Source organism: Aptenodytes forsteri, unplaced genomic scaffold (genome assembly GCF_000699145.1).
Source record: "Aptenodytes forsteri isolate BGI_AS27 unplaced genomic scaffold, ASM69914v1 Scaffold662, whole genome shotgun sequence".
In the NCBI taxonomy this organism is placed as follows: domain Eukaryota; kingdom Metazoa; phylum Chordata; class Aves; order Sphenisciformes; family Spheniscidae; genus Aptenodytes; species Aptenodytes forsteri.
Genome location: NW_008795718.1, coordinates 170,324 through 188,961, shown reverse-complemented (window position 1 = coordinate 188,961; position 18,638 = coordinate 170,324). Strand labels below are relative to the sequence as shown.

The 18,638-nt window shown below is 37.9% G+C and overlaps 1 protein-coding gene across 1 annotated transcript in view; it reads right to left on the bottom strand.

The window, feature by feature from the left end:
* ANO10 (anoctamin 10) overlaps positions 1-18,638 on the bottom strand; it is a 130,112-nt gene that overhangs the window by 30,700 nt on the left and 80,774 nt on the right. The window contains exon 11 of the mRNA XM_009283560.2: positions 13,966-14,082. Coding sequence (XP_009281835.1) covers positions 13,966-14,082 — 117 coding nt within the window. The remainder of the gene's footprint in view (positions 1-13,965; positions 14,083-18,638) is intronic.

The window sequence follows — 18,638 nt, the reverse complement described above, 5'->3', positions numbered from 1 at the left end:
GGGGGGGGGGGGGGGGGGGGGGGGGGGGGGGGGGGGGGGGGGCGCCCCAGCCACTGTTTCACAGCAACAGAAATCCCGTTTTTACAAATGTTTCTTCTCATTCCTCAATAATCCAATCTTTAGCTGAGTGGATGGCAAATACTACCCGAGGGCGTTCATTAAGGAGGAAGGGAAAGGAAATGTGTTGTGCGGTACTCATCTACTTAACAAGAAAGCTACAACTTTTGAAGAAATCTTGTGAAAAGGCAATTCTTATCAATTGAGTTATTTTTCTTCACTGATATCAATGCAAAAAACTAAGGCATTTTGCTCTTAAGAAAATTAGTTCTATTTGTCTTTTCTAGGATAGTTAAACAGTACATATTGTTTAATTTTTTCAACTATGCTTATAATTATTTATAGCTTGCAGAAAACAGGATTTGTAAAATAAAGTCTTTCAGAAAACTAAAAGTGTAAATGACTTGAACTCATACATACTGGTCAACAAAAATTTTAACTCGTAGCACACTTGTAACGAAACATCCTCGTTTTGCACCAGTATTATTATATTGACACTGGCAGAATACAAAAAGCATAGGTAATATTGTAAGTATAATACAACTAGCATTCTTCTTAAGTGCCAGCTGTAAGAAAGTAGAACCACTATCTTGTTCTTGCCATTGAAGTTGGGACCTTAATTGTGAGATACCCTCTCTTTAAACTCAACAACAAAAATACAACGCAGATTTTGAATTTAAAAAGTAGCATTTAGCAGCAGCATGCCTAGAAACACAGTCGGAAGATACAAGATAATTTGACCTAAAAAAGCTAAGAGGCTTTGGGCATTAAAGCAGACTCTCAAATGTTTATCTTAGTGCAACAGTTTTGCCCTCAAAGCTAACAGATATGATTAATGTTTGCTGGAAAACGTTATGCACACAATATACGAGTAGGAAGAGAGTACCTTTTAAATGCAACTACTCCAGGGAAAGCAGCTGCCTATATTCAGCTGAACTTTTTAAAAACTGCCTATTGCAACTATAAAGATGCCTTTAAGAAAATAAATAAAGGCATACAGTAGTTATAAAGGAAAGGTGTAACTCAACTGTTAAGCAGCACGGGCTGGCTGCAGAAATTTGGCTATGCATTATGGAGGTGCTGGCCAGAAGCCCCTAAGCAAAGTGCCCCCCTTGAAGCGCAGGAGATCCCAAATAGCAGAAAGATTCAATCGCTTAGTATTTCTGAGCGCTCCTGTCATGAAACAAATGCTTGACCCTTCTACACATAAATGCCTCTGGTAAGAAAGCCAATACAGCTAATTACTAATGGAGTATTTACTTCAAATTTATATTTAGAATTAAATTAAAATTTTAGATGCACAATACGATTTTATATGAATCACACATGAAAATAACTAAATATATTAAGCAATATAAAACTATTTCTCATCAATGAAGTATTTCCTTCTTCTATAAAGTTAACAGAGTTTGGAAGATGGACTTTTAAGTGTCCCAGTCCCAAGTGATAGAAATGACCTTAGCTATTTTAAGAAACTAAACAATGTCACTTGCTATGTTGCGGTATAACTGCTCGGTATACTTCAAAGACACAACAGGCCATGAAATCAACCACTGCCAACTCCTGCATATCTCATCTAATGACAACGACCAAACTGACAGTTCTCAGACTTTTCAGTTTTTGGCAGATTAGACAATTTTCCATGAGAAAAGGACAGGAAAGTACACTCAGCACCTAATATCCTCCGTAAGGTGGCAAGGAACAGATTAGGTAAGTTGATTCACGTACCATACCATAGTGGAAGACCAGAAACTACAAGAACCTTGCCAACTCGAATTTTCCCAAATTTGCTGATCAGTCTGGCTTTCATTGTGTTAGCAAAATATTAACCTGGCCTCCAAGAAAGAGGACTCTCTGCACCAATTCACATTATTTGGCCGTCTATACACAAACAGAGGGAAAAAAGGAGTTAGCTAAAGCCCTGAAGCACATGATTTGATTATACTAATTGTCTTAAAGCAAATTTGCAAGCATCATTAACAAGCCAAAAGCAAATCAGGCCATCATATTTTGCACAAAGCCCATAAAATATAATTACGGAAACTCAAATTCACAGATTCCAGAAGCCAAAAGGACCTCCATGATAATTCAGCCAAATGCCTCCTCTCATATGTAAAAGCTAAAGAATTTTTCCACCAAACCTGATTAGAATATATAAGACGTCTGCAAATAATCAACCCATGCCCTTAGCACCGAGAATAATGAGTTGTAGCACTTCTTGCCGAAGGACACTGTGGACCCTAAAGCTAAAAATGGTTCAAAGGGAGACAGAACAGCACCATGGAATAGAAAATCCCTGAAGATTACTAAATGCAAAGAAACTGCATCTGGCTTAGAAAAATCAGAGCTAGAAATGACTGGAAAGTAGGAGAGTTTTAGGAGGAAGCACAACACCTAGTTGCCATGCTTTCCTGCTCTTTCCTAGACATCTGTTTGTGGCTGCTAGTAGAGGTGGCATACCATCTTTGATAAAATTTTGGTTTGTCCCTGATACACTCCACTTCTAATCTGGTCCAACATTCACCTATTTTCACAGATACAGAATTGTGCCTACTTTATGTAACGTCTAATTTCAGCCACTGGGCCACATAATTATGCTTTTATCAAGAAAGTTAAAAAGTCTCCCACTATCCTTCCACGCACTAGTAAATACATACATAACAAGCCATCTCTCAACCCTTTTCTTGACAAGCTAAATAAATTGAGTCTTATAAGACTCAAGTCACCCCTATGTTATGGCAGCAAGGGTTACAAACTGCTGGTTCAGACTGTCACATAAGTCAAGAGAATCATTTGTACATGTATTAAAAAGAACTGCTGATATTGGGACAAAATGCTTATAAATGTACCTATGGTAGACACAGACTTCTTCCCATACACACATCTTAAATGTGCATTAGCCAGAAAAACTATCAGAGCTTAATCTCTGCAGACTTCCCTATCTCCTGCATTCTTGGTATGGTATCACAGCTCCTTTCTGATTTCCTAATCTTATATACCAGGTTAAAAAAGGCCCAAACCAAGTTCCTGTGGTAATACAAGTGCTACCAGTCCCCTCCTAAGGAAGCTAGCAGATTGCTTTGGTGGGACATACACATGAAACGGAGAGAAAAGCAAGTTAAAACTTCTTTCTGACTGACACCCCATGCCTGCTTCCAGCTAAGTGACTCAAAAGGGACACGGTCCTGTTGCCTGATCTGGCATGGGGTAAAAAGGGGACTCAATTTCCCTTCGCCTTCACACACAGAGGCTGTCTTTGCTCCTTCCTTAGGAACTGGACATCCCGTCATGCTCTGTTAAGGGATCAAAGTTTCTGCAGTCCCTCATCATTTACCAGTTTCATTTCAGTCAAGTAGTGCCCATCATTGAACAACGTATCTCCACCATGGTTACACAATAATTAGTGAAAATATTACTTTCCTCATTTGTAATATCTATGAAATACACAGACTAAATTTTGCTGGTGCTGTCCCACCACACGTGTATATTCAATTTGGAGTTAGAGCGCCTACATCTCTACTAGTGACAGAGGTGGGGCTTTTTGTTTTTACCCATGCATGGCATGTTTTCACAAAGAAAAGCTCACATACAATTCAATGTGTCCCAGAAAACAAATAATGAATTTTCTTTATTTTAATCTTCCAAAGCAAGTAGGAAAAAAAACCCCAAAACCTCTGACAGTGTCACTCTGGGGGAAGTATTTATCTTAAAAGTATGACCTTTCCTAGCCTACAAGGAGCTTCAGCTATACCACTAGCTCAACATGGGGACATTGGACTGGATGACCTCTAGTGGTCCCTTCCAACCTACGCCAGTCTACGATACTACGAAATCACAAACTCCTAAAGGTCATGTTTAAACATAGTCTAGGTATCAGTCCAGATATTGGTAGAGGGCAAAATTATTTAAGACATCATAGCGAAGTTCTTTATATTATGGATACAGCAAGTCTTATAAAACGTGTGTTGACACAGAACAGGTATTTGCTAATTATCTATGAACAGATGGGTGGTCTCTGTTCTGATACAATAGAGATACACATGTCAGACGATTACTTCTCAACTAACACAGATGAACATATGTAAAGTTTGCAGCAGCTTTCTGATGCACTGGAGTTAAAACAAATAAACACACCTTTGTTGGACCAAGACGCTTCACATCCGTCTGTTCACTTGGAAGGTTTTCCTCAGCACAAATTTTACTACATGCAAATTTGTGAATTACCACAAATTTTGAGAAGCAGCAAAAGAGAGCAAGTGGACAAAACAGGGCTCCAAATACATGCATAAATTACAAGAATCTAAATGAAATATGAATTGATAATTTGTTCTAGAAAATCATGAGTAGCACAAAAACCCCAAGCCAAAACCGAAATGCTGCCATATGTTGTTCAGCTCGTGGGACCTCAGTGGCTCCTAGGGGACAGTAATTTGACTAAGAGTCAATCACTTGCACTGCCTGCCAGGCAGGTGTCCCCCGTAAGACACCACACGAGCCAGAGGCATTCAAAGCCTGAAACCTCCTGCAATGCAGTCTTCTGTCTAGCTTTGGAGAAGAAAGAGCAACAATTCCACTCATACTCAACTAGATAAGAGGACGAGGGAGAGGAAAGTTAACGCTTGAAGATAATTCATTGCTAACACTGAAAGGGTTCACAGTAAAAAAAAAAAAAAGTCATCTTAATGGACATGGCTAGCGCAGAGCAGTAGTTGGAGAGCTAAGCACACAAATTGTCACTGTTTGCGTGACAGGGATCCAAGCCATGCAGGATAGGGTCCAGTCTGTGATGGTCAAGGGACTGGTCTCCGCAATAAAAGATCCCTTATCAGATTGAATCTCAAGCCATAGTTGCAGCAGAAAGTAGCGGGAAAGACGGTGCTGGGAGTGAATTCAGTAGGGGACAGATCAAAATGTCTGTAGAGCACGTCTCTTCTCTTACTGTGCAACACAGTCCTTGACTGTACCGAGGGATGTTGCTGCCTCTGGTGAATTAAGCGAAAATGTTCTGTATCTATGTATACATCGTTGACACTGTTTATGCCTGGATTATTTGTACATATCTGTGATCATTAAAAAAAGCTGTGGCCTACCCATTAAAATACTGCACCTCTAACTTACATGTTCAGGTCAACAACACAGACTGAAAAATAAGGAAAATAATACAGAATGAACATAACAAGTGCTAATTTTTACCTTGTCTTTTGAAAATCACCCATCTCAGTAAATTTTCAACTATATCAACTGTTCAGATGCTGGGGGAAGGTACAGAATTAGATACTTGAAAGTGCAAGAAGCAATGGTCCATGAAACCACCTTTACAAAGTACTCCATGATGAAAGTTTGAAAAATATTTGCATAAGGACTACTCTAACATACAAAAAGCATGTGCTACTTAAGTCGTACATATACCATATTAAAGTATTCATGGATACTGTGCAATTTAAACAAAAGTTACACATATAAACCACTTATTTTTCTTTTTATGTTACTCAGACAAGCAATTACATCTCATTTCAGAACAAAAATTATCAATCCATATATATAGCAAGGACTTGCCTATCTGGCATGCGTCTTACCCACCTCAGTGAAATGGCAGATATATATCAGAGTGCTATTTCTCATACAACAAAAAGTATGAGTATTCAAGGCAGCACCAGTAGGCATACAGATTTTTTCAAGTTCAAAATGAATAAAACCCCAGTGGCTGCATAGGCAACGTATCATATTCAATACTTGTTCTTAGAATCACCACAATCGGGCTGCACAGCATGTGCGAGGACTCAGTCACGGTGCAAGTGTCATCACTAGCAACACACGGACATGAACCCACTTTTAAATTTTTGTCTCTTTTTCAGGAATTCTGTGGGTTCCTGCTTTTTGATCTCCAGCTAATCTCAGAAAGTTCTCCCTGTAGGCAGGATGACAGAAAAGCCATCTTAAAAAAGGAAAAAAAAAAAGAGAGTTTATTTTCTTTATAGTGTGTGTGTGTGTGTGTATAAATCAGGTAATATTTAAACATCTAAAATTTGACTGAAATCATTACCTCTGAAAAGTCAAGATATATCCTATTTGCTGTCTTCCTGCTCATAGAGAAAGCTTTCCAGAGTCAAGTTTAATTATTTCAATTAAACTAGCATTTCTTTTAAAGGCTTATTAAAGGCACTGGGATCTTTTAAGGTGGCATAGGGAAAAGGATATTTAAAATGTGATAGGCATGTAGGAGTCCACAGCTGCTTACAACAAATATTACTTTTTTTATCACCAAGTTCTATGAAGTTCTATAAAGAAAGTTTCATTATCAAATCATGGTAAGTGTAATCTTTTGGGATTCTTTTCTTTTGAAGGAATTTTAACAAGACATTTTTTCTCTTGCTCTAGTCCTTCACCTTCTCAGTAACAGGTGCAACCATTATTTAGAAGCCAGTTAACTACAGACATATGAATGTCCTGTTGAAAGCTGGTTACCAGAGTTCTTGAAATCAGATCTCACTGTGCACTTTACTCTCATTTGTATGGGAAGTGGAATAGCCTCTTCCCCTGTATTCAAACCAGTTCGCATATAATTGGGATCCCCCCTGGGTTCTGCAACTATGAAAGTCTGATGTAGCTGCAGTATTCTTACAGTAGGAACAATTTTAACCTCGTTTTTATCCTATCCCCTTACTCCAGGTTTCCTTGTTGAGATCATATCTTGTCAATGATCTGGCATGTCAGGCAAAAAGGGAGGACTGAACTGATTCATGTTCATTCCACCACTAGGCTCTATGTCAGGATTTGAGAAAAGTAAAACAGGTTATGTTTCCAGAGAGACTTAGCTGTTACAGAAACATAACTCGATGGACAATTTTACCCCTGGCAATAGTCACAGAGAACAAATGGATTGTTGGAAAAGAAATTACACCTGCTGGGAAGTTGGTGCATTGTTTGTTTCTGTTACCATTCAGTGCATGCAGAAGTATCACTTACCATCACACTATACTCATTATCTATTTAAAAGTTTATATTTATACTCTTAGCTCTCAAGGGTCCCATATTTAAAAGCTTAACTTATCTGCAAACCAGACAGACTTGGTGTCATCTCACCTTCAGTTGAAAAGCCACAAATGAGGACACAAAAACCTTCTTCCCAAATGAATGGGCTTTTGGTTTTACTTTTTTCTTTAAAGGATCATAATTTATTTTGGTTTTCCTAACACTTTTATATCGAAAGTAATTTTCAGAAACATACTCTTGAGGAAGGTCCGGCATTAAAGGAATTCATGTTTAAAATACACTGGCAAAACTATGTTTGAACACAATCTGTTCTCCTATGACTGGGTGCAAGTCCTTCTATGCTTAAAAAACTGCGTTATGAAAATATAATGAATCTTACTTGCATTATATCCCTGCTGCTACCAAACACATGCAAATGTTATATTGACATGTCTGAAAGCATTCACTAGGGAAAAACTGCATTTGCAAAGTTGAATTAACAGGTTTGGACTCTTAAAAAAACCTACAGCAAACAAAAATGATTGGTAATGGTTCTATTTTAGCATCACCTGTGAATTATGCCTCACTACACAAACCAGTGGAGCCTATCAAAAAAAGTGCAGCCACACAATTTTGCTGAAAAAATGAGTTATTGTTAAAAATATTTTTTTTTTAGAAACAATACTATTTTTAAGGAGTTTTTTTGGTTAAAGCATAAAGCAAGTGTTTTATTTCATCTCATTCTGTTTTAACCTAAATTCAATGTTTGAGCTCAAGTTTCACCAGTCTTACTTACAGGTTGTTTTGCAAATCTTTTGATTATTTAAATGAAATCTTTTCATTTCAGCTACTTGCCTTTCCTCCTGTCTGACTGCAGCCTTGTGTTTGCTCAGCATTGCCAGTGAGCACGGAATGAGCTTCTGCTTTTATTATCAGTGGTGTTTTGAGGGTAATCCTGAAGCTACAGGTAGTCCTTTTCTGAGCCCTCTAATTCTGGTAATTACAGCACTGAATGAGGCAGTAATCCATTGAGTTTGTTTCAGCCTCACACAAACTGTCTTCAGTTCCCATTTTGCAAGATAAATAAGCAGGACGTTAAGCACTAACGACTCATGTTCTCCCAACGTTAAATGGTTTAAAAAAAAAAAAAAATCCTGTTCTCTTCCTTCCCCTGCCAAAAAAGAAGGGACATTTCTGAGGCTAACTGCCAGTTCAAGCAGCTATGTTGGCCCATCACACCCATGGTAATATTCTGAGACAGATGACATGTTAGTAAATAGAAAATCTCTGCAAGAACAACAGCTTGAAGAGGTGCAAGGAGCAAGTACAAACGTTGCCCAGTGCAGAAGACCCTTAAGTTAGCAGTATCCCTTTGTTTTGCTCTAAGCTACAGAAAGCTGTTCTCAGAGAGGCTTAGCACTCTGACAGCACAGGGGCCAGATGGGGCAGCACACTCCAACTTAGTGTAGTCCTTCTGGAAAGGACATCATTAGTGCTCGTGGGTACTATTCCTAGGGGAAACGGCAAGGTCCAGCCATTGCAGTCAGCAACCACAAAGCTTTGCAATTATTAGAGCTGCTGCAAAGCAGTGATTTGCAATGTTAAAGCACTGAAATTACTTGAAGCAGAAGATTTTTAGTGGAGAGAACAGCAACTTTTACATGCCAGAATACCTGTCGGAGCAGGGAGAAAGAGTTGAAACTTTCCATATGACTGCACCGAGGCAAAGAGACACCTGCCTCTTTCTGTCATTGTCTCACCATCCCTTTCAAAAAGAAGGTAATTAACACACTATCATGTTCTGAAGAAGCCTTTGGTCAACAAAGATGATGGAGAGATCAGTCACAGCATTCTCCAGTTCCTGCATTTCCTGGAGAGGGAACTGAGACACATCAGACTAATTTCAGGAAATGGATGACATTGCTGGAAAAATCCTAGCGAATGCTGCACCTACTGTTGCTTTGGAAAACTTATTATTCTGCTGGAAATCATTAAGAAGCACTACTGACTTACAAACACTTAGATCTCACTCTAAAGCAATTGAAGCAATTGTTTATGGATATTCGGACTATACCACCACCACTAAGCAGTTGTATGTAGATGGTACAACCACCATGGGAGATATTGTATGAAAGAGCAAAAGGTCTTTTTGCCCAGCCCGCTTGGCCCAGGCTGAATGATGACGTTGCTTTATCTCACTCTGAAAAGAAATACACCAGGGAGGACAAAGGAGTCATATTTTCATGGCTGGTGTTCAATAAGCTTGATCCTTTTCATTACTGGCAGTTGAGGAAGGATGACAACTGTCAATCAGCTGACCGGGCCCTTTGCTCACGAGCATGTTATCTATCTGGAGTCTCTTTCTGGTGGAGCATTTACGGATGGACACGAGATATCCAACAGATGGACACGCTTCTTCAGAGGAAGCACTGAAAGGCTTCATTTATCAGAAGGAAAAAGCATTCTTGTTAAAAGATACTGGCCACCGATGGCTAGAACACCTTAAGAAAGGAAGCTAGAGCACAGGGATGACGGGATGTTTATAGATTAGGTCCCCTTGGAGGCAAGGGCTGGGGGTGGGGAGGGAACTAGGAAGGGAGGCACAGAACAAAAAACCCTCCACATCTGCATTTCTGCTCCAGCTTAAGGACAGTTTTTTCCCCTGTAGTTCCTCTGAAAAAGCAAACTCTTGCACTAAAATTTATTTCTCTATTGTTGCTATCAGGGCTATGTTTATTTTACTGAGATAGTGAAGGAGATGCTATAAGGAAAAACATCTTCATCCAATTTATATAATTCAGATTTTTTTAATGCAAAAGTACCATAAAAAACACAAGCATTTCTATATCAATAAGCTTTTGTTTTCAGAGCTAATACTGCTGCTGTCTAGATAGTTGTACTTTGTGAAAAGATACACCATTCCCCACCATTTAAAACTTTATTTTTCCTTGAAAAATGGCTACTAGTTATACACCATGTTGGAGTTGCTACTCTCTGTATTTCATGCTCAGAAAATAAATCCATGAATAATTATTTTCCCCCAATTTGTCTCTCGTTTGCTTTGCCTGGGTCCAGTTTCAGTGCAGAAAGAAGGTATTAATCTGATGTTTGCCTCAATCAGAAGAAGGTAACACTGGGAAGATCTCATAATACCTGAAAACATGACTGTAATCTAGTCCACAAAATGCAAGTTATGCTGTTTAATCTGTGGTTGTCTTGTGTTTCTGGAACTTAGACCTTTTATAAGGATAGACTGCTGACCCATCTCCAACCACGAGGGCCTTTTATCTATTATTAAGCTTTGACCTGTCCAGAAGCTAAAATGCTTATCAGTGTAGCTTTCACTGTCACTGCCCCAAAAATGCTAGATAGTGTCCTCACACTAGTTTTACAGCATTGGTCCTCACCTACGCCTGTGGTAATTCCTGAACCACTGAAGAATTAACTGACTGTTCCCTTGCTGCTTGCAGGCACACCTATACTTGGTCTCTCTTCCTTAAAATAGGAACTAGACAAAAGAGCATGGCATGCTTTTGCACTTGCAAGAAATAGATGCAACAGAGCAGAGTACTGCAAAGAAGCAAGGGGAGTCTCGGGCACCTCACCCCACTTTACTAGCTAGCTACTTCCCTAAGAAGGATCATGATGTTCACCAGAAAAAGGTCCATCACCCAAGCAGCAGACAGTACCCACTTCTAGTTGCCCAGCATCCAGGCTTCCTTCTGGGTGACAAAGAAACTGACAACACGTTAGGGAGTGCGAATGCAATCGCTCCTGCTCCTCTTCCAAAAATCTCGATCCATATTCTCTTTAGTCCTCTATTAAAGAGTTCACATTAATTTATTCTCTGCCCCAGCCCCCGCAGAAATAAGAGTCTAACCAGCCTCCTCTACCATTCTTTACGCTGAAGCACATCAGGGAAATTTGAAGCAGAGTCTACAGATGTAGCACATTCCCCAATTTGGATTCAGAAAGGTTAAACTATTTTGTCTTGAGTTATGCCAGCAAACTTTGTTATGATACTTCCGGTCTATCCAAAATAGATCAAATTATTACAACCCATTCAACAGTCCACTCCCTTTCAACAGTCTTAACACAAACTATGTAAAGAAATGTTTAAAAGAAATATTTCAGAACTTCCTAAAAACCTTTCTTAAAGTTTGAGAACTTCAAAACAAGACTGTCATTCCAATATAAAATGATTTTTTTTTTTTAAATTATGGCATTTTGCACCATATCGGAGGTTTTATCAAGCTCTAATGATGATCGTTCATCTCTATTAGGGAGCTGAGACACAGTATTCCCTAAAAACCCTTTCAAATAGACAGTAACTCAGTCTTCAAATGGATTTGAACACAGAAGAGTTACAGTCCCTGTGCACCAGGTTAAAAAGCAACTAGCTTAGCATTAACGAAAATGTAAAGGTGCTCACACTGTCTAAAGTGAAGGATCCCAAGCATAATCAATACAACTGTTCAAAGCAGCTGTATTAGAAGATTTTCTCCCTATGCACTATATACAGAGCCTAATAATCTATTTTGGCATCTTAGAGGTTTACAGTCTGATAGTGTTTATACCTTTCTAATAGCTACATCCCAAAACAGCAGTACTCTAAAAGCTCACATGGTAAAACACAACGGCACGCATGTCTGGACAGCATCAAGAGAGGAATGTGATGCACACTTGCACAAAAGTATATAAACCAGTTTCTCTGTAACATGTGATCCCACAACACATTTGCCCCAGACTTTTATGTCTGTTTTTTTAAACAGTTGTTTTGGGGCGTTTTGTTGTTTTTTGCTTGAAAGATATACAGCTTAAATTACCATGATGACTCTCAGTAACAAGAGGAAGAACTTGAAGATGTGCTTCTAAAATAAATGCTTCAGTATCTTTTTGCAGTGCCAATGTATTACTTTTAAATGCAGACATTTTTCACTCAAAAAACTAAGGCACCAGAAAAAAAGCCCAAATATCTGTATCAAACAGAGGAAATCTAAAAAGGTGATGGTAGATACTTGTGTTTAAAGTACCTACCGAGGCACCTAAAAACCAGCCAATATTCTTCCTGAATCCTGTAGGAAGACTCAAATTATTAGGTGAGAACTGCCAAGCTTCTGGTTCTTACTGAAATTCAGACTAACTTTTCACTACTGAATTAATGAAACAACCCTGAAGAACTGGGGATCAGGCATATATTATTGTAGGGAATGAACAGATGCAAGGATAGGAGATGAAGTCCTAACTGCTGACATGCACATTCATACTGAAAGAGACTCAGTATATCTTCCAGTTGGCACATTATAACCAAAGGTGACTGTATTCACTTGAGCTTAAGGTTCCAGTGGACGGCCTAGTTTTGCCTGTCTACAAAATGAAAACAGATAAGGAACAACTAAAATAGAAATGTAGTTCTGTTCCTTTTAATATTATCTAAAAAGTACTTGAGATCCATGACTAGCTCCTGGTAATTTCATGTTGACATACTAGAGAAAGGCAAAACAAAACTATCAGGCATTAGATTCAATTGTAATTTGGATTTTGTTTGTTATGGCTGATTACGGAAGACAGTGCTGACCTCAGTAGCGATGTTCTAGCATCACACAAAACTGTGGGATTTTAACTAGAAAAGGCAGTGTATTGTTTACAGGCTCAGTTTGTCCAGAATTACGAGATCATTTTGTCACATGCAGCTATGGTAGATGTTTTAAAAAGCAATCTCCAGTTTTACACAAAAAACGCAGTATAGAGGAGGTTACACACCTGTCCCTGGAGCACACAAAGAATATGTTCATCTAAAACCATGCACTGCAGTGTAAAAATATCTGAGCTCACAATAAAAAGGTGAGCCAGTCTCTGCAGCTCCATGCTGTTTTTTTTTTTTTCTGATATGTAAGCTAGCTTAGAAATCCTATCTAGCATAGTGCAGTCAGAAACTCCTAAAGTATGCTGCCATTGCAAAACCAGCTCTGTAGAATCCCTGTATCCTACTGAAGCTAATCCGATTCTTAACCTCTTGTGATCTCCACCTCTCTCTCTATGGAATCATTTGTTAAAACAGACATTTTCAGTAGAAAAATCTAGTTCCCTATTTTCCTAAATTGCTTTGGAACTCCTGTTAAGTATATTGTAAAATATACCTTATTTATGCAATAAAATGAGACTATTGTATGGACAGGAAAATAAGGCAACATTACCTTTCCCTCATACATTCTTAGTTCTCAAACATTTTTTTAAAGTTCAGTCTGTTTACAATTTCTGTTTATATTTGAGCTAAGTTAACTGTTTATTTGTGATAGTATGTCAGCAATTAAAGCTATCCTAGTGTTGCAACAACAAACACCTCCCGGGGATGAAACTAGGTTTCATAGAGCCCAACTTCCTTTAAAAGTGACAATATAAACAAAGTACGTTTGCACACACATGGATAACAGACATTACAAGTTGCTACATTACTAGCCATACCAGAAGTTTCAGGCTGTCTGAAAAGGAAGACCACTTTCCTGGTGTTGACTCACATACATTGGTAGGTTGAAAGGACAGATGAATCAGTTAAAACTTCCAGCTCTCTGCTCCACTTCTTAAGCAGTGTTGGACTAACAGAAAATGAAGCAGCATCTGAAATGCTACAGTTTACAACCCAATGGTGTAGAAGTAAACCAGCGCTGTTTTCTATTTATTTAATACCCTGTGCTGTACACTGTACTACTAGTGACTGTCCCACGCTCCACTCAGCCACCCCAGCTCTGCCACCGCAACCTGTGGGGCAGAGGTGGAACAGCTTTAGCTAGCTAATCTTAATATAATGTAAACAGGAACTTCAAAATCCCCGGATTTACATATTTATCCACGTAAAACAAAAGCAAAATCTCACTAGTTTATCTTTCCTTCAGGCCACCAACACTTTTCACTGTAGTACATGTCAGTTGCTCTTACCTGTTGTTTGAGAGCCTCTAGAGATTCAAATTCCAATTTGGCTAGTTTTATCTGGATATCTCTTGGTTTATCCGGAATTACAAACGCCATGATAAACTTTACTGCTAGTAGCAAGTGCTGGAAAAAAAGTAAAAAGAAAAATACTGTTCTATAGAGTTTGAAGCATGGAGAGAACAGCATAATACTATTTCCAAATTTTAGTAATAGAGGTATAAACAATTACTTCTTGTGACATGTACAACATGGATAGCATACTATAACTACATTGAGCCTCAGCTACTCCATATTTTTCCTATTTACAGTCATTCATAATTTGAATATAAACACATATAGTTTAGCTTTTCATAATAATCCTATTTTCACTATGTACTATAAATTTCTAATTCAATTTTGTATTTGTGATGCCAGATAAAATAATAGCTTTTAAAACATATTATTGGTGCCTAGAAATTAAATTGACCCCAGCACATATAGTTTCATAGTGAAATTTTTACATATATATACACACACATATAAATTTTATTACATATAATTAGATGCAATTATAACATACATACATGCACACGTGTGCATGTCATGATACAAATGAAACAAAGCACATTGTAAAAAACATGAACAAACCCAGAATTTCTGCATTAGAGAAGTTATTAAAACCTAAAAGCACTCCTGAGAAAGCATTAGAAGAGAACAAAACAAAATAAAATACGATCTTTAAAGTGGCACACACATGAACAGAAACTTTCCAGGAAATGGAGAGGCATTCCACACATAAAATGCCGAATTAGTAATAATTTATCACGAAAGATTATAAATTTATTTAAGAAAAAACAAGCATGAAGTTCTGTTGAACCTAGTCATTGACCAGTCTTTAAATGTCACTTAAACATGCACCATTCCCCTCATCTCACCAAAACCAACTGTCAAACTGTCAAGTCAGTGGTTTTGTTTCTTCATTTTTGTCAAATATAATCTAAACAAGAATCATTAAATCTTATTTTATCAAGGGCTGAGCTAACAGTATGCTGCATGTTTGCATGCAGGAACTTGCTCCCAGCTGACAAAACCCTGACCAATATAAGGAAACACTTAAGCATATGTGCTTAACTTTAAGCATGTGCTTAGGTTCCACTGACATGATGATACTCATAGACATGCTTAAATTTAGATTGCATGTCCAAGCTAGTTATCAAATTTCCCTGAATTTTTATAAAATGGAACAGTGCTCCTTTCTGAAATACATGTTGCTGAACTATATGATCTTGACGCACTTGGGCATGTGAATAACAACATAACAGACCAAAAATCCCTGAGATTCCGGAATTACGTGAACAAGAAGCTAGCAAACCCACTACAGACTTCACAGGAGTGGTAGTGAAACTCTAAATAAGCCAATTCCAATAAAATGAATAAGGAAGAGTTAAAGTAAGTAATCAGATAATAGTTAACAAGTAAGAGAACAAAGAGCCATACATTAAATTATTTTGAAAAATGTATTACAGAAAAATAGTTAGTAGGTCTAGGAAACAAACTGTTAGTGCAAGGAATAATACTTTAAATAGAGGTGAAAGGAAGGCTGAAAATTGATGTAACGCTAATATATCATCAGTGAAAACCTGAACACAGATTAAGAGGTTAATGAAGCCATTAGTATGTCTGCTGTGTAACGCAATGGGTAATACCGCATTATTAAAAAAAAAAATTACGTCAACAGTAAAACATTCTCCCACTCATACAAATTTTGTTTTCCCACTACAACTTAATAGTGTCTGCTGCTAAGGAACTTTTCTTGCAAAAAAAAAAAAAAAAAAAAAAAAATAGCAAACAATGTAGGTTTATGCTAGAAATACATAACAATACAAGATGTCTCAGAGCTAGCACTGGAGGAATCTCTTAAATGGAAAAAGGTAAAATGTTGAAGACAATAATAAAAAATAAGACAAACAATACTACGCAGAACAGAGTCATAAGGAATCACAGGTTGAAGGGGAATAACTAATCTATAGATAAAATTTTGGTTTGGAAACAGGAAAATAAGGAGATCAAATTTGGAGTAACTCAAAACTAGATACCAGGATTAGGGTAAAATCTAACACTTAAGGCAAATGACTGACAGAACTAGCAGAAACTGAGGATTTTGGACAGGGATATTTATTTGAAAAGTTACAATGGATATTTCAGTTGAAAAAAAGACTCAGCATCACAAAATGTAGCTTCTAGCTGCCCAAAGTCCTTTGGACTGGGGTTGACCTCACTTTGCTAAAAAAAAGAAAAAAATGGTATTTTTTTATCGTATTAAAGAGTGAGAATCAAATTTTGGAACTGTACTTGTTCAGCCACTGCCTCTTGAAGAGCCTTGAAAACATAAGCCAAGCTAGTAACTTTACAGAGACTTTAAAGTATCTCCAAATCCAAACAATTTTTAAGAAAATAAATCAAAATCATTTCACGGAAATGTAAATAATATTATGGAGGACAGAGACCGACTGAGTTTTTCCCATTTTTGATAGGGGTGAGGAAGAAATAGGAGAAGAGACATGTAGGGAAACCAGAAATAAAATCAACAAAAATGCTGCAGTTAATCCTGGAAAACACTGTATTTTTTAAAATAGATTTAGAAGGGCAACGTGTTTTAACTATTTCTCCATGTGATGAGTTTTATTGTTGTATCAAATAACCAGAGCTCAGCAGTTCAGCAGTATTCCAGAGATGGGGTTTTTGGCAATAGGCTACCTGTTACCCACATGTATTGAAAAATGTCTTTGACACAAACTAACCTTTTGTCAGAAAAGAAGTCAGTTTTCATGCTAGCACAACTCTCAGCCTGTAAACACAAGGATACAGCCTTAAACACAGAGGCAGAACCTCTGATTCAGAAAGCCTTCAAGCCAGAGAGGAAAGCTGGAGTACAGATGGGGAAGGTCACTATTTTTGCTTGCCCTACTGTCATCCTCTTTCCTAGGCATCCACTATGGGCCACTGTAAAAAAAGATGACTGGGTTAGACAAACCTTTGGTTTACCCCTCAGAACAGCCTTTTTGTGTTCTTTTCCCTCCCAGCAAAACAAAGCTTTATTAGTCATAAAGTGCTCAGAACTGCGTGGTATGTCTCTGCGCGTGACTGTGATCTCAGAAAACACATTGGACTTAACAGACAGCAAATTCAGTTCAGTTCCACCTCTAACTCCCTGTGAACCTGAAAAAAAAGACATCAGAGCAACAGCCTCCCATGGATAACTTCTCCAGCTGTTCCTACTTGCAAATTAGGGATAATATTAATAAAACTGGGAAGGTAACTGGCAGAAATTATGAATGTGGATCATATGATTCATGCAGCCTCTTTAAAAGAAAACGTATCTAATTTTATTAAGTTTATATTGCATTTTGGAATTGCCATTTGACCAAGGAAATGTAAGTAGTTATTCAAGAGAAATTGAAGACAAAGTAGGGAGATGAGTAGTTGTATTCATTTTATCATTCATATTCTGTACGGATTTCTTAATCTTGTTTCAGTGTAATTCCTGCAAGTCAGATCCATGAAAAAGAGCCATCTGCTTTCAAAAAAGAAATGCCTTAAAAGTACAGTATAAATCACCAGAATAGACAGCAAAATCGTCATTCGGAGTATAAAGTTACATTAATGCTAGTATGAATATATTATAAAAAGAAAATACTGAAGTTTATCCAAATTTGCTACACAACTCGTGAAAATGTATTTGTCCACTTCCAAAGCTTCTTCATAGACTTGCGTTTGTTTTTTTTATTTTTGGGGTTTTTTTCTTAAATCAGGTTACAAACCCAACCATTATTTCTAACTGCAATCATTAAAAAGCAGTGCTGTTTCCAAGAACATGCCCTTCATAATGATTACAAGAGGACTATTTCACTGTGAGCAAAACCCAGGATAACATTCACACAAGCTGTAAGCTCTTCGATGCCAACAGCAAAGTCCCCTCCTATCCTGCAATCTGCCAAGCAGGCATAGAGAGAAACAGCAATGAGTCTCTCCCCCTTGATAAATGCAGCACCATCAAACTCTTTGTGGTCTTGTGCCAGGTGCTCAGAGAGCCAGAAGAACTATTCTGTTCTGCAAAGCCACCGACAAGAGTAGAAGCAGCAGCTGTGTTTTGCAGAAGTGGGTCCCCAACCTTGTCTCTTCCAAAACAGAAAATGCAAATTAGGGTTAAATTCCTGGAATTCTGAACAGCTAATTTGATTTCTATAGTGGTCTTACTGCAGCAATTCCTGTCAAAATCTACTCAACTGGAAAAAAAAAGAAAAAAACCCATAAGCAGTAGCTGTGTTGCTGGTTAGCTGATAAAGTGCATGCCAAACGTCAGCTTGGAGACACTTTAATAAAATTTTGTATCAAAAGCCTATTTTAGAATCTAATATTTATTAAAACCTTCAATTAAAATGATAAATCTGGACCTAGTTCAGCCTAGAACCAGTACGTACTACAAAACAGGATGGTCACTGGTCACTAACTCTGCGTGGGTAAGGAACCCTACACAAAATCCAACACCTGAGAACGGCACATCGCTTTGAACCTCTCTTCTCTACTGGTATACACAAAAATGCCTTTGCAAATGTAAAGGAAAGTATCACTGCAAGATCATGTTGCTGTCAGAGCAGAAGGCAGGGAGATCATTAGATTCTTTGCTAGCACTCCGGATC